Genomic DNA, 16,240 nt, shown 5'->3' with positions numbered 1-16,240 from the left:
ACAATCAAGATTTATCTATAAGACTGCGAACAAAGACCACTAGGGGGTGCACCAAAGAAGCATAACAAAATGCGGAGACAAAGAAACAGGACAAAATTGTCAATGGAAGAAATAGAGTTCAGAACCACACTTTTAAGGTCTCTCAAGAACTGTTTAGAAGCTGCCCATAGACTTAATGAGATCTACACGAAAACTAATAAGACCCTCGATCTTATATTGGGGAACCAACTAGAAATTAAGCACACACGGTCTGAAATAACGAATATTAAACAGACGCCCGACAGCAGACCAGAGGAGCGCAAGAATCAAGTCAATGATTTGAATTGCGAGGAAGCAAAAAACATCCAACGGGAAAAGCTAAATGAAAAAAGAATCCAAAAATGCGAGGATAGTGTAAGGAGCCTCTGGGACAGCTTCAAGCGTACCAACATCAGAATTATAGGGGTGCCAGAAGATGAGAGAGAGCAAGATATTGAAAACCTATTTGAAGAAATAATGACAGAAAACTTCCCCCACCTGGTGAAAGAAATGGACTTACAGGTCCAAGAAGCGCGGAGAACCCCAAACAAAAGGAATCCAAAGAGGACCACACCAAGACACATCATAATTAAAATGCCAAGAGCAAAAGATAAAGAGAGAATCTTAAAAACAGCAAGAGAAAGTAACTCAGTTACCTACAAGGGAATACCCATACGACTGTCAGCTGATTTCTCAACAGAAACTTTGCAGGCCAGAAGGGAGTGGCAAGAAATATTCAAAGTGATGAACGCCAAGAACCTACAACCAAGATTACTTTATCCAGCAAAGCTATCATTCAGAATTGAAGGTCAGATAAAGAGCTTCACAGATAAGGAAAAGCTAAAGGAGTTCATCACCACCAAACCAGGATTCTATGAAATGCTGAAAGGTATCCTTTAAGAAGAGGAAGAGGAAGAAAAAGGTAAAGATACAAATTATGAACAACAAATATGCATCTATCAACAAGTGAATCTAAGAATCAAGTGAATAAATAATCTGATGAACAGAATGAACTGTTGATTATAATAGAATCAGGGACATAGAAAGGGAATGGACTGACTATTCTTGGGGGGGAAAGGGGTGTGGGAGATGTGGGAAGAGACTGGACAAAAATCGTGCACCTATGGATGAGGACAGTGGGTGGGGAGTGAGGGCGGAGGGTGGGGCGGGAACTGGGAGGAGGGGAGTTATGGGGGGGGGAAAAAAAGGAACAAATGTAATAATCTGAACAATAAAGATTTAATTAAAAAAAATAAAAAAAAAATAAATAAATAAAAGACAAAATGGAAATCATCCAGAACCACAGGAAGGCTGGCTGAGTGGAATTCTACAACTAGAAGGAAAGAGAAAAGCACACTGAGACTCAGGAGGTGCGGAAGTAAAGTGCAGAGGTACGGAGGCGCATGCGGAAAGGGCTGGCAACTGAGGATGCGGTTGTCTTTTTCAATCAGGAGTAAGTCTCAAGCTCCCGACTGCTCTGAACTCCAGTTCTGGGTGAGTCTCTGGGGACCCAGACTCATACCGGGAGAAACTGGACTGTCTGAAATCGGTCGGAACTCGAGGGTGGCTTTCTCTGAGAGGTGCTTGCAGCGATTACTGGGACACTGAGATTCAGGACCTCTTAGGGTGGGACTGAGGATCTGCCAGAGCTGTTTGCTCCACCCTGTTGATCTCCTGAGACTCCGCCCCACCCAAGCTGTGCACAGAGGCTTTTGCATATGAAAGGCCTGGCCCTTTGCAATCTGAAAATTACCTAACAAACTGCAGCTGGGCTAGACAGACCCAGAACTTCCAAAAGAAGGTCCAAGGCCCCACAGCAGCTTGCATTGCTTCACAGCTGGGCCCCATCTGGGCACCAAATCCCAAACAAAGAAGAGGAATCTGCAGATCTCTCCGTAGCTCCTGCTGGGTAGCCTCAGGCAGAGGCTAAATTAGCACCTCCTTAGAGATCCAAGAGCCAGTGTACCCAGTGGTCAGAGTGGGACCTTCCAGATTACAACTCCTCAGATCTATAAGGGACACATTCAGGGGGCAGACTCAGTGAGCACCAAAGCCCCACTGAAGCAAGTCTTGCCCTATAAGGCTGTCTCCAGCACAGAAGTTCTCCCACTGTAGACACAGCTGATTCTCACAGCCAATTGGCCTGGAGGTCAATTCCTCCCAGTGATACCTACAACAATCAAGGCTTAACTACAACAAGACTGTGCACAAAGCCCACAAGGGGGTGCACCAAGAGTGTCCACCTCAGGTAATTGTGAGGCTGAACCACTGGGCCCTATAGGACACCTAGCACACAAAGCCACTCTACCAACACAGGGAAGCATAAAAACTGTGGAGACAAAGAAACAGGTCATTATAAATGTATAACGCAGTGATAAGCTTGCAACTTCACCAGTGCATTGTAATCTAAGTAAATGTGGATTCATGATAAGAATGTACTATGGTATGCGGGCTGTATAATTAAATAAATAAATTTTTTAAAAAAAGAAACTGGTCACAAAGAACAGAAATGGAGGAAAGCAAACTACTGGATATAGAGTTCAAAACCAAATTCATAAGGTTTTTCAAGAATTTTCTAGAAACTGCCGATAAATTTAGTGAGACCCTCAAGAAATCTAGTAAGACCCTCGAGGATATGAACAAGGACCAACTAGAAATTAAGCATACACTGACTGCAATAAAGAATATTATACAGAGTTCCAACAGCAGACTAGAGGATCGCAAGAATCAAGTGAACAATTTGAAATACGAAGAAGAAAAAATCACCCAACTGGAAAAACAAAAAGAAAAAAGAATCCAAAAATATGAAGATAGTGTAAGGAGCCTCTGGGACATCTTCAAGCGTACCAACATCCGAATTATGGGGGTGCCAGAAGAAGAGAGAGAGCAAGATATTGAAAACCTATTTGAAGAAATAATGACAGAAAACTTCCCCCACCTGGTGAAAGAAATAGACTTACAAGTCCAGGAAGCGCAGAGAACACCAAACAAAAGGAATACAAAGAGGTCCACACCAAGACACATCATAATTAAAATGCCAAAAGCAAAAGACAAAGAGAATCTTAAAAGCAGCAAGAGAAAGAAAGTCAGTTACCTACAAGGGAGTACCCATACGACTGTCAGCTGATTTCTCAACAGAAACTATGCAGGCCAGAAGGGAGGGGCAAGAAATATTCAAAGTGATGAATACCAAGAACCTACAACCAAGATTACTTTATCCAGCAAAGCTATCATTCAGAATTGAAGGTCAGATAAAGAGCTTCATAGATAAGAAAAAGCTAAAGGAGTTCATCACCACCAAACCAGTATTATATGAAATGCTGAAAGGTATCCTTTAAGAAGAGGAAGAAGAAGAAAAAGGTAAAGATACAAATCATGAACAACAAATACACATCTATCAACAAGTGAATCTAAAAATCAAGTGAATAAATAATCTGATGAACAGAATAAACTGGTGAATATAATAGAATCAGGGGCATAGAAAGGGAGTGGACTGACTATTCTCAGGGGGGAAAGGGGTTTGGGGGGTGCGGGAAGAGACTGGACAAAAATCATACACCTATGGATGAGGATGGGGGTGGGCGGTAAGGGCAGAGGTTGGGGTGGGAACTGGGTGGAGGGGAGCTATGGGGGGAAAAAGAGGAACAACTGTAATAATCTGAACAATAAAGATTTAATTTAAAAAATAAATAAAGCATAGAGCATTCTGTCTTGTTTTTATTTTAAGCTAAGCATTCTGGAGTGTATCTAGAATATATCTAGAATCTGAAAACTTCTCACAACCTTTTGAACTGTTAACGTCTGGGTTGAAATTATCACTGTCTCTTGCCTTGATTATTTTTATTATGTTTATCCGATCTCCTTCCCACGTCCCTGGGTAGCCCTCAAACATTCCAGAATCCCCTATAACAACAGACACGTGTGCTCAGCATTAATCTTTCCCCCTCCCCCGCCCCCAGATGGTGATGGTCATCCTGGCCTCAGTGTTGTGATAGCATGGGATACTGGTCTTGGTTTTTTTCATATTTAAAACCAAATTTTTAATTACTCATTTCGTTAAATGTAAAGCCAACACACATCTTTGTGTGAATACTGTCCAAGCACAAACCTGGCCAAAAAAAAGAAAATGTAGAGGTCCATATGGTGGCCTGTAAGACCCTGTGAAATCTAGCTGTTTGCTGTCACTTTGACCTCGACTCCTAACCCTCTTGCTCATTTTGCTTCAGCCAGACTAGATGTTGTGTGTGTGTGTGTGTGTGTGTGTGTGTGTGTGTGTGTGTGTGTTTTTACCCTGCAAATATTCATTCAGGGCCTAGGTTGTTCCAGGTATTTGGAATATAATTAGAACAAAACAAGAGAGAGTTCTTACCCTCTTGGAGCTTTCCTTAACAGGAGGAGGCAGTTAATCTATCTATCTATAGAAAAGCCCAGCAACCGAACAGTGGAATGATCAGAATGACTCATCAACCAGTCGCTATGACGTGCACGGACCACCGGGGGCAGACACTCAACGCATGAGCTGCCCCCTGATGGTCAGTGTGCTCCCACAGTGGGAGCGCCACTTGGCTGACTGGGATGAGCGGTGCTCCCACAGCGGGCTGATCCCCGCAGGCCATGCTCCCACCAGTGCACAAATCTGTGCACTGGACCTCTTAAAAAATAAACATGGAAAGTGTTAAGTGGTGTTAAAGCAGGGTAAGTGTTCAGATATTTGTTTAATATTGTATATAAGAGGTATATGAAACTTAAATTTACTTCTAAGAGTTTACAGTTTAATGAAGAGCTGGAGTACACATACCAGTACACAATGGAGCTCTCATTATTATTATTATTATTTAGATGAATTGAAGCTTTTCATTTGACATTGTTTCCATTTTTGCTAATTTTATTTCTATAAATGGAATCCTGTCATTGATTACTTCTTTATTCCACTTCAATCTGCTTTTGCCCAGGACTTCAGAAATTACCAGTATACATTGCCAATAGTTCAAGGTTTGGTGGTTGATATGGAAGTTCGGAAAACCAGCATCAAAATTCCCAGCAACAGATACAATGAGGTAAGATTTATCATGAAGCCCTGACCAGTTTGGCTTAGTGGGTAGAACGTCGGCCTGTGGACTAAAGGGTCCCAGGTTCGATTCCAGTCAAGGGCATGTACCTTGGTTGCGGGCACATCCCCAGTAGGGGGTGTGCAGGAGGCAGCTGATCGATGTTTCTCTCTCATCGATGTTTCTAACTCTCTATCCCTCTCCCTTCCTCTCTGTAAAAAATCAGTAAAATATATATATTTTTAAAAAAGATTTATCATGAAGGTGTATTTTTCATAGTTCAATGAAGTTGAAAAATAGAGGATTATTTATAAAGTTTATTTTTAATTAATTGACAGTGAAATCAGTTTATAATAACGTATGAGCTAGATCCGTGGTCTGCAAACTGTGGCTCGTGAGCCACATGTGCCTCTTTGGCCTGTTGAGTGTGGCTCTTCCTAAGCCTTAGGAGTACCCTAATTAAGTTAATAACAATGTACCTACCTATATAGTTTAAGTTTAAAAAATTTGGCTCTCAAAAGAAATTTCAGTCGTTGTACTGTTGCTATTTGGCTCTGTTGACTAATGAGTTTTCCGACCACTGACCTTTAGATCAATAATGGGGAAATTTATAATTAGCAAGATATTAAATTTGTGACTTATTTAGTCATTGGTTGTGCTTTTGACCTTTGGATGTTGTGATAATCAGTGATAGATTTGCATTCTGATCAGTATATAAAATAAACTTTATATATTCATGGTGGAATCTCTTCATTTTTCCTTTACTGTCAAAACATGTTATGTTTGACTGTCCTTAATGTTTAAGCACAAGTCACTTTAAGTCCTGAAATGACATTTAAGTAAGGTTCCAGAAGCAAATGATTGCATCTTAAATTAAGCTGTATTTTGTAACTAAAACGAAATTGTGCATACTATATACATATTAACAGCTGCATAAACCTTTATCTATTTGTCATGTGAAATCTTTCTTGAATTTAAAATTTTCTTAAAATAATTTCTGAAATGTCTAGTAGTAAACATTGTGGTTTAAAATAAGTGTTATTTTAAAACTTAGCTTGATATTATAATGGTTAAAATGTGTTATTTCTTTAAACTTGTGTTATTAGGCAGGGTGGTATCTCCCTGATTACTTCTTTCACTACTTCTTGGTATGAAATAATTTCCTCCTTCTCTCTCTTTTTTTTTCTTTCTTCTTTCTTTATTCAAACTTCTATTTACTTACTCATTTGTACATTCAGTAAACATTGTGTACTTGTTATGCACTTAGAATCACACAAATGTTTTACTGGACTTAGAAGCTCAGGGCTCCGCATTGCTATGTGTGAGTGTGACCTATGTTAAGAAAGCCTTTACCCATGGTTTTCTCTGTGTTGGCTTTTTTTTTTTTTTTTTTTATTGCTTAAAGTATTACAAAGGGTATTACATATGTATCCATTTTATCCCCCCGCCCTAGACAGTCCCCTAGCCTCCCCTATCACCCAGTGTCTTATGTCCATTGGTTATGCTTATATGCATGCATACAAGTCCTTTAGTTGATCTCTTACCCCCCTACCTCCTGCCCCCCAACCCTCCCCGGCCTTCCCGCTGCAGCTCGACAATCTGTTTGAGGCAGCTCTGCCTCTGTATCTCTGTGTTGGCTTTTTTCAGGAGAATGGAAAATAGTAGCTAGTGTATGCTTAATTTTTTTTCTGGGATACGATTAGCAGTTTTTAGCTTTTAGCCCTACATGGAAAGAAATATCAAGCATTAATATACTAGACTAGGTAGAGGCAAATCTTCAAAGTGAACTATAAAGAGAGTATGCTTTGAAAACTTGTTTTATTTCTCATATTTGAAATTTTATTATTTGATTCATAAACATTGATTAAGCATATTCTTTGTTACGAAATACAAAGATGAGTAAGAACATTTTGCTTGCCTTGTGGGAGCTTACTGTCCAGAAGTAAAATGATCAGAGGTCATCCCCAAACCGCTAACATAGTATATTACTATCCTTGGTGTTTGCAAGATGGTGCTTTGTGTTGGGAATTGGGTCTGCTTAATATATCTGCGAAAGCTATGAGGCTCCCCAGTTATTTCAGTATTGACTGATGACATTCATGACAACAGCTGTCATTCATATTATTTGTCTTTATCTGAATTCTGTCTTCTGGGTTTATGGTTGTGCAGTTTCAGAAATCTTTGTTCAAAAATAGTAACTGCATTTCTTATCATTTATTACATTTCATTTTCAATGAAGTTCACCAATTTATTATCACTTATTTTTCTTACCTGATTTAGCAGACTGACTTCTAATTTAGTTTCAATTCAACATAATTGTATCTCTCACAGCCTTGGAGAATTGAACTGTGTTGTGTCTAATAAATCTTCACTTCATATTTGAAAAAGCATATTTCATTATATACATTATTTCTTTAATCAACCACAACATTCTACTTTTCCTCTCATTCATTTTTTCATTTATACCCATAGTCTTTCTTATTACTTCCTAAACTATGTTCTTTTTTTTGCTTTATAGCCCTTGCACAAGCTATTTTATTGATGCACACTTCCCCTCCTCTTCACCTGCCTAACGCTCACTCACTTTTTAAAATTTTTATTTTTGTTAACCCTCACCCGAGGATAAATATCCATTGATTTTTAGAGAGTGTGAAAGGGAGGGGGAGAGACTGAGAGAGAAACATTGATGTGAAAGAGTCACATTGATTGGTTGCCTCCTGCATGCGCCCCAACTGGGGCCAGGGATTGAGCCTGCAATCAAAGTACGTGCCCTTGACCGGAATCCAACCCAGGACCCTTCAGTCCACAGGCCAGTGCTCTATCCACTGAGCCAAATCTGCCAGGGCTAATTTTTCCGGTGTCAGTTTCAATAACATTTTCTTAGATAGGCTTTTGTTTAACTGCCAACTGGGATAATCCTTGTTATAAGCATCCCTAGAATTCCACACATCCTGTATGCAGTACTCACTACAGATGGCCCTAAAATCTGAGGAGTATTATATTTTCTGGATTTCAAGGAATACATTTCTTTTCTCTTAGGAATACATTTCTTATTCTCTTTTCAAAAGAATAATAGGAGTTGGTGAAATATGCAAAACAGGGCATAGAAGTGGTATTTCATTGACTATTGGTTAGCTGTCCCTAGTGCTATATGTGGAAGACAATATTTAACCACAGGTATAAATTTGTGCCGAGCCAGCTCAGCCAGGTTTGGTGAGCCTGAGAGGGCCGTGAAGGATTGAGAAAAGACAGACGAGAGAAAAGCTGGGTCTGGGTGGGATGCTGTCCTCTCTGATGGAGAGCTAGCAACAGCGACACAGACTACAAGCCGAGTCTTTATTTTATAGCCAGATTCCATGAGGCAAAGTAAGGGTGTGGTCAAGATGTTTACAACATTCTCATGGGTTTCGAATCTACTCAGTTACATGCACCTGAACTCTATCAAGCCCACATTACTCAGACACGTGGGGCCACGTGTTCGGACTATAGGTTCAAGCTTACAACTATAGCCTTTGGTTTTAATTGTGCTGGGACTTGTACATGGCTTTGCCACGAGAGGATCTTGCCCTCTCATTAGTCCCAGGCTTGAACCTGTCTAAATGCTGTGGCCACTCTCCACATAAATTAAAATAAAAGGATCCCCAAGAAGGAGCCCTAGATGTTGTGCCTCCACTGACTGCAACAGGAAGTCATGGCTGAACACTGCATGTTCAGAATAAGATTGTCCCGTCCACCATGAACAGTGGCTCCAGAACACTGCTGCTAGCCAAATCCCTCCCAACTTTGCTGCCACTTTTGGTCTTGAAACCACCAGCTCTGATCTCAGATGGTCAAGAATCCATAAGAAGTCCTGGGCTCCTGAGGCATCATCCTTCATCTCTCACAATTGTAATATCTGTCTGTGTTCATCTCCCTGAACCTCTCACTCATTTCAGAATACCCAAAGCTTAGTCCTTTTAAGTTCATTTGTCTCTGACCATTTCCTTGGTGATCTGTCCAGTCCTCTGGCCTTAAATACTGTCTCTCTGCTGATGTCTTCTAAGTGTCGTTCTCCAGCCTGAATCTCTCTCCTGTTTTGTAGACTTGAGTGCTTACTGCCCACTTGACAGCTCTATTTGAGTAGGCATCTCAAGCTTAGCAAGTTCAACTCTGACCTCTTACTCTTCCCTCAAAACCTGCTCTTGATGTAGCAGTCCCTAAGTCCATGGTCGGCAAACCGCGCTCGCGAGCCACATGCGGCTCTTTGGCCCCTTGAGTGTGGCTCTTCCACAAAATACCACGTGTGGGCGCGCACGTACAGCGCGACTGAAACTTTGTGGCCCATGCGCAGAAGTCGGTATTTTGTGTTTCTACTCTCCCTCTCCCTCTCCCTTCCTCTCTGAAATCAATAAAAATATATTTTTAAAAAAAGAATTGGAAAAGGGTACTCATAACAAGTACATTTACACATGTGTTCACAGTAGCACTATTCATGGTAGTAAAAAAGTGGACATAGCCCAAAGGCCCATGGGTGGAAGGATAAATAAATAAATTGTGTTATATATACATCTAACCTTTGAACAACAGAGGTTTTAACTGGGGGGGAGGGGAGTCTGTTTATATGTGCATTTTTAAATAAATATAGTCATTCCTCTGTATCCCCAAGCTTCGTATCTGAGGATTCAACTAACTGCAGGTCCAAAACAGTACTTTCGATCTGTAATTGGTATCCGTGAATGTGGAGGTCCAACTGTCAGCATTGTTCTACTTGAGAATCCACAGATTTTGTTATTCACAGGGGTCCTGGAATCAATCCCTCATGGATACCAAGGGACTGTACTTAATTTTGGGGGGAGCCAAAAGTTATAGGTGTACTTTTGACTGCACAAGGGATCAGTAACCCCTCTGTTGTTCAAAGGTCAGCTGTATATATAATGAAATATTATTCAGCCATAAAAATAAATGAAGTACCGATATATGTTGCACCACAGAAGAGCTTCAAAAACTTTATTCTAAGTGAAAAAAGCCAGACGTAATGGTCACATGCTGTAATGTTCCATGATATGAACCATCCAGAATAAATGCGTGGAGACAGAGTGCAGATCGGTGTTTGGAGGGGGAGTGAGGAGACACTGGTTCACGAGCGAGGGGTTGTACTTCTGGTGATGGGAATGATTTGGAACTGGGTAAGGTGGTGGTTGCCCAACACTGTGAATGTATTAAATACCACTGAACTCACTTTAAAATGGTTAACTTTATGTCATGTAAATTTCACCTCAGTAATGTTCTTTTTAGTATATTGATACAGGAATATAAAAGGTATGCAAACACTCATCTGATATTTTTAACACTGTGGCAATGCATTTTATAACATAAGAGGGATAGGGGAGTAAAACAAAATACAAATTTTGGACTAGTTTTTCAAAAGATCAAAGCCATTTTAAAGGATTGGATCAGAAAGTTGGACAAATGGGATGGCATGGAAGAAAAAATGGGAAATAAAAACAAATTATTATTAGCTTCTTTCAACCAGAAGCCAGAGTTCAGCATCAAGATAATATAAGCTCAGTTTTGTTTATTAGACACAAAATGATGGCCTGTGAATTTTTAGGTTAGCTTCAGAATTATTTAAAATATTTTGATAAGAACAAAGCAAAATTTTGGTAAATGACTCATTGAAGATGTCAAGCATAAATTAGTAAAACTAAGAAACAATGGAGTTTACATCTTTTAGAGGAAAGGCCTCACTCCTTAGTATGGATGTGGAAAAAGAAGGCGGATACATTTTAATATGGGACATTCTTTTGACTTAGAATTTCAGTATTTATATCTTCAGAGAACCCACTGAATGATAGAAACTGCTGAAGTTCGCTAAACTCATTTTAGTTGCTTGTGTTCAGTGCAGCAATAAAAGACAAAAGAATGCAAAATGTGTCATATGCCTAAGTTGTAATACGAATCTCCTATAAACTATACAGGGAATTTTTGTATGTGTGTTGATTTTTGGGCTAACAGTGACTGATCTTTCACTCTGTTTTCATTATTTGGTAGCCCCTTTATCACTGTAATAAATAATAATACTCTGTTTTGTCTTTGAGAAGGTAAAGGAGTTGTGCCATATCTGACCAAAAAAAAGCCCATCCTTGGCGGAGAAGAAAGCTAACCCTCTTTTTTGGTTGCAGGTGATGAAAGCCATGAACAAGTCTAATGAGCATGTCCTGGCAGGAGGTGCCTGCTTCAATGAGAAGGCAGACTCTCATCTCGTGTGTGTGCAGAACGATGATGGAAACTATCAGACCCAGGCCATCAGTATTCACAACCAGCCCAGGAAGGGTGAGTCATTGTGCTGATGGAGATGATGAGAATGGAAGATTGTACTGGACTTGGAGATTGGTTATCTCAGCCCCATCACATGTACTTTCTAGAAGGGTGACCACAAACAACCTGATTAAGTTAACATTTCCAACCTTATTTTCCAGGTTACATTGGCTCCCCAGTAGCCACACGCAGAGTTGCAAATGGCATCTCTGTTATTGAGGGGAACATTCAAAAGTACTGCCTCAGGGTACTGACAGGGCCAGCATTGCTATCTGAAGGGAGGAGACTAGGCCCCATGGTGAAAATATACTTAGATTTGGGGCTTGTTGAATGACCACACGCAAAGAATGTTAATTAGTAGGTCGACAGGAAGGAAGGTTTCTAGGTTCAGTGACACTTGGATTGTGGTCCCATCACTTAGGAGGTTGTTAGAAATGAAGAGTCCACTCACCAGATCTGCTAAATCAGAATTTGCATTTTAACACAATCCCTATGCAATTCAAATACACATTAGAATTTAAGAATCACTGTTCAGTGTGACATTTTCTCAAGTGTCTTATCAGGTTCTATGATTTTAAAATATATTCATATGAATAGATGAAAGTTTTGCTTAATACATTAAACTGAGAAATCCCGAGATAAATCAGTTTAAACAGATTTTTTACTACAGTTCTTTTTCAGAGACTTTAACGAGCAGTGTATACTGTGATTTTCCAAAAGGCGGGTAGTGTGGAGCCCTTCCTAAATTTATTTGACCATAAGTCTCTTTCCCCTCAGAATATCTCCTAAAACTAGCTTTCTTTAGTATGCTTTATGAAACACTTCTCTAGAAGACATACTGTAAGTCAATTTCTTTAATATATATTTAAAACCAGTTATTTAGTTAGTAAAGGTATAAAAGGTATGTAGCACATATATATTCAAATACCATATCCAAAATAAGGTAGGTGATAAGTCCACAGAGCTCCCTACTAGTCAAATCTTACTTAGAATATTTAATAAGTTCTGGAGATCTTTAATGCAATTGATGATGTCCATTGGTAAAACTGGATGATCTTCAGAGGATGATTCAAGGCATGTGAGAAATCTGGAAACTAGGTCAAAGGAAGACATCCTGACTGAAGTATAAATGTTTTTACCTGAAAAAGTACAAATAGCTATCTCTATTTTTAAGGTTTTCTGTTATGTGGAAATAAGATTCAACTTTTTCTGAATAGCTACAAAAGGCCAACACCAGCACCATTGGGTGAAAGTAACAAGGATCTAGATTTAGGCTCAATTTGAGAGCACTCTCTATAACTGAGAGTTACCCAGGAGTAGAATGGACTGCCGTGTGCTGTTGTGGGCTCCTTGTCAGTAGGAGCCTCATCAAAGCCTGGCTGACCTACCTATTAGAAATACTGGGGGCCAGTGGGTAGGGAGCTTGAACAGCTCAGTCCAATTTAAGATGTGGAGATATAGAGTGTAGAGAAGTTTTCATGAACCTAAATGTATTAAATATCTATTCTTTTATGAAGAGTCAGTGGTATCAGGTGTTTGCCTTTCAAATAGGTGCTTGTGTTTTTAATAGCTCCACTTCGTAAATAAAATAGTTGGCAACCATATGTCAATATTTAAAATATATTTGACCTAAAAAACACACACCTGGAAATTAGTGACTTTAGATCAGGGGTCAGAAGACTTTTTCTGTATATTTTAGGCTTTGCAGGCCTGTAGTCTTTTTTGTCACAGAACTACTCAGCTCTGTGACATCATATTTCAAAAACTGTCATAGACAATGTGTATATGAATGGACATGGCTGTGTTCCAATATAATTTTATTTAGAAAAACAGGCTTCAGTCCAAGCCCAGGACTTGACCACTAAGATTTCTCTGCCTGTAAAATTCTTTGATTCTTGATTGTAGGAAGAACAAAAAAAACAAAAAAATGGGAGCGTGTATCTTTTTTTATTTTTTTAATATATTTTTTATTGATTTCAGAGAGGAAAGGAGAGGGAGAGAAAGATAGAAACATCAGTGATGAGAGAGAATCACTGGTTGGCTGCCTCCTGCACGCCCCCCACTAGGGATCGAGCCTGTAACCCAGGCTTGTGCCCTGATGGGGAAGCAAACCAGGACCTCCTGGTTCATAGGTCGATGCTCAACCACTGAGCCACGCTGGCTGGGTGGGAGCGTGTATCTTAAAACCTCATTCCCTGCCTATCACAAGCATCAGGATTATTGGTTACTTGTGTATTATGGTGTACAGAGTTGTTGTTTCTTGTCTTCTGGATGATGATGGTTGGATTCCCAATGACTAAATATTTTATTATTGTTCTCAGTCTCTCAATCTCAGGGTCTGTCTTCATCAAACTATTTCTTTTGTTTTAGTGACTGGTGCCAGTTTCTTTGTGTTCAGTGGCGCTCTGAAATCCTCTTCAGGCTATCTTGCCAAGTCCAGTATTGTGGAAGGTAAAGAATGAGTTACTTACTGCACATACAGTAGTTCAGTCCTATTTGTACAACTGAAAAGCAAAGGATACTAAAGGAAGCTTTGACATTTTTGCCATAGAGTTCAGGACTCATTATTTATTCCGTAGCATCTCACTCGTCAGCTACTTAAAACTGTCATATAGTGGTTAGTTCTCCAAAGAAGGAAGTAAGTGATAGAGATACTTGTGGGACGGTGCTCTTAGAACTACCCTGCACAGAAGGGGGTAGGAATTGGGGGGTGGGAGGGAATAAACGTGTGTGGAATGGCACTAATTATTTAAGAGATGGCCTTTCAGAGCTTTGGGATAAGGTACCGAAGGGGACATAGTCTAAGTTTAAATATATCATTGGGCGTGAATCTGTAAACATGTGGATGTTACCCACATGAATGTTGCAGTCATCATTTGGGATAAGGAGAAACTCTTCCTTGTGTCTAAAGTGAAATCAACAGGCAAGTGTTTTAAACAGAACATATCTCGGCACTCGCTCCTCATAGCACTTTCAGTGAGGAAGAGCTCAGCTCAAAGCACAACACCTGCTTTTGTCTGTCTGCTGTAGAGAGCAGAGCAGAGTTTCACATTTAACGTAGAGGGGTTTGCTAGGTTCCAGATCCGCTTTTCACTGCCTCTCTCCCTGGCTTTTCATTGTTTTCATCGGTATTATCTGGTGCTGATCCTCAGACGGCGTCATGGTCCAGATCACTGCAGAGAACATGGATGCCTTGAGGCAGGCACTGCGGGAGATGAAGGACTTCACCATCACCTGTGGCAAGGCAGACGGCGAGGACCCCCAGGAGCACATCCACATCCAGTGGGTGGATGACGACAAGAACGTCAACAAGGGGTAAAGGCGGCAAACTCCCCTGAGGCATGTAGTTACGGCTGGGCTCCGGGCCTGTCTGCACTGGTGTGTCACAGCTTCACTGGGGGCCCTGCCTGAGAGGCTGCCTTTAAACTTCCGGTTTCTTGGCTTCATTTCTGAAGGAGTTTCTGTGCATATTTTTGAAGGGAGGAAACTGACTGTTTTACAAAACAATTTCTCTAAAGTTACTGAGATAATAGTAATACCTAAGACTTGTGTGGTTTGCAAAGCACTTTTGCTAACATTGTTCAATCGGATAGAACTAGTGTTAGTAGTATTCCAGAGGAGTAAACTAGCACCGCAAGGCTAACCGCCTCCACAAAGCGAGGGAGTGGCCGGCGGGACCGCCTCCCTGGGCTGCAGATGCTGGCCTCTTTCCCAGTCAGGGCAGCTCTTGTTCTGAAGGTTCAGGCCCAGACCCTGGAGCCGCCTGTATCTCATGCCCTGTACCTCATCTAACAGTAAATGCTGTTCGCTGTACTTCAAAGGACATATAGACTCTTATTACTGCTTCTTCCTACCTCCACTGCCATCATCCCAGTTCAGGCCACCATTGTTTGGTCTGCATTATTGCAGTAGCCTCCTAATTGGTTCCTTTGTTTCTAGTCTTGGCCTGTTCCTTCTTCCCCGCCTAATCTGTTTCCAATTCTACAGTGTTGCTCCTCTGCTCAAAACCCACCACTGACTTCCATTCAGGGTCAAAATCAAAGTCTTTGCGACCTCTAAGGCCTTACACAATCTGCGTCCCCCACCCCACTCTTACTTCTCAAGCAACACCTGCCTTCTTGTGGGGACATGTCAACTAGACTTCTGTCCTGGCACGTGCTATTCTCTCAGCTTATGTTTTGCCCCTGGGTAGCCACCTGAGTCACTCCCTCACTGCCTTCAGAAGGCCTTCTGTGGCCAACCTGTGTAAGTAATAACAGTCATACACATTCTTCCCTCCCACCCCCCAATTCCTATCCCCTGTCTGTGCAGAATAGTTCTAAGAGCACTTATAAGTTTCTAACAGACAAAAATTTTTACTTACTATATTGTTCCTGGGATGTAAGCTCCATGAGGACAGGGACTTTTGTCTGTTTTATTTACTGCTACCAGTATATTACCAGCACCCAAAGCACTGTCTGGTACCAGCAGTTACTTTAAACATTGATTGAATAAATGAATATATTATACCTCATTGTATTAAGCTTTCTCCCATCCATCCTCTATCCATCCACCCATCCATCCTTTGGGCAATAATAATTCCACGTGCGGAGATACAAAAATGAATTACATGTGGTTCCAGCTGATAAGTGGCTCAGTCTCGTTTTGAAATAGTTATAAGTGCATCACAGTATGGAAAATGCTCATAGAAAACACTGTAGGGTGCAGTGAAGATTAACGAAAAGGAGGGTGGAAGCTTAGCAGAAGTGATAGGGCAGCATTCGAGAACAACTCCGTAGAGAAACGGCTGTTGCTTTAGCCGAATCTGGTAAGATGCGTGGGTGTTGGCCACATAGCTCTGGGAGAGAAGGCATTCCAGTCTGAGGGAATAGCAGACC

At 40.7% G+C, this 16,240-nt stretch overlaps 1 protein-coding gene across 7 annotated transcripts in view; it reads left to right on the top strand.

Annotated features, from left to right (window-relative positions):
• ZFYVE9 (zinc finger FYVE-type containing 9) overlaps positions 1-16,240 on the top strand; it is a 140,610-nt gene that overhangs the window by 110,748 nt on the left and 13,622 nt on the right. For 5 of the 7 annotated variants that reach the window (XM_059689583.1, XM_059689582.1, XM_059689580.1 and 2 more), the window contains 4 exons: positions 4,971-5,075; positions 11,228-11,378; positions 13,734-13,814; positions 14,516-14,678. In XM_059689583.1, the coding sequence (XP_059545566.1) occupies positions 4,971-5,075; positions 11,228-11,378; positions 13,734-13,814; positions 14,516-14,678 (500 nt within the window). The remainder of the gene's footprint in view (positions 1-4,970; positions 5,076-11,227; positions 11,379-13,733; positions 13,815-14,515; positions 14,679-16,240) is intronic. The other 2 variants (XM_059689585.1, XM_059689581.1) reach the window with 1 other exon arrangement.

Source organism: Myotis daubentonii, chromosome 3, assembly GCF_963259705.1.
Source record: "Myotis daubentonii chromosome 3, mMyoDau2.1, whole genome shotgun sequence".
Taxonomy (NCBI): Eukaryota; Metazoa; Chordata; class Mammalia; order Chiroptera; family Vespertilionidae; genus Myotis; species Myotis daubentonii.
The sequence above is the reverse complement of the archived record's forward strand: the minus strand, read 5'-3'. Positions and strand labels throughout refer to the sequence as shown.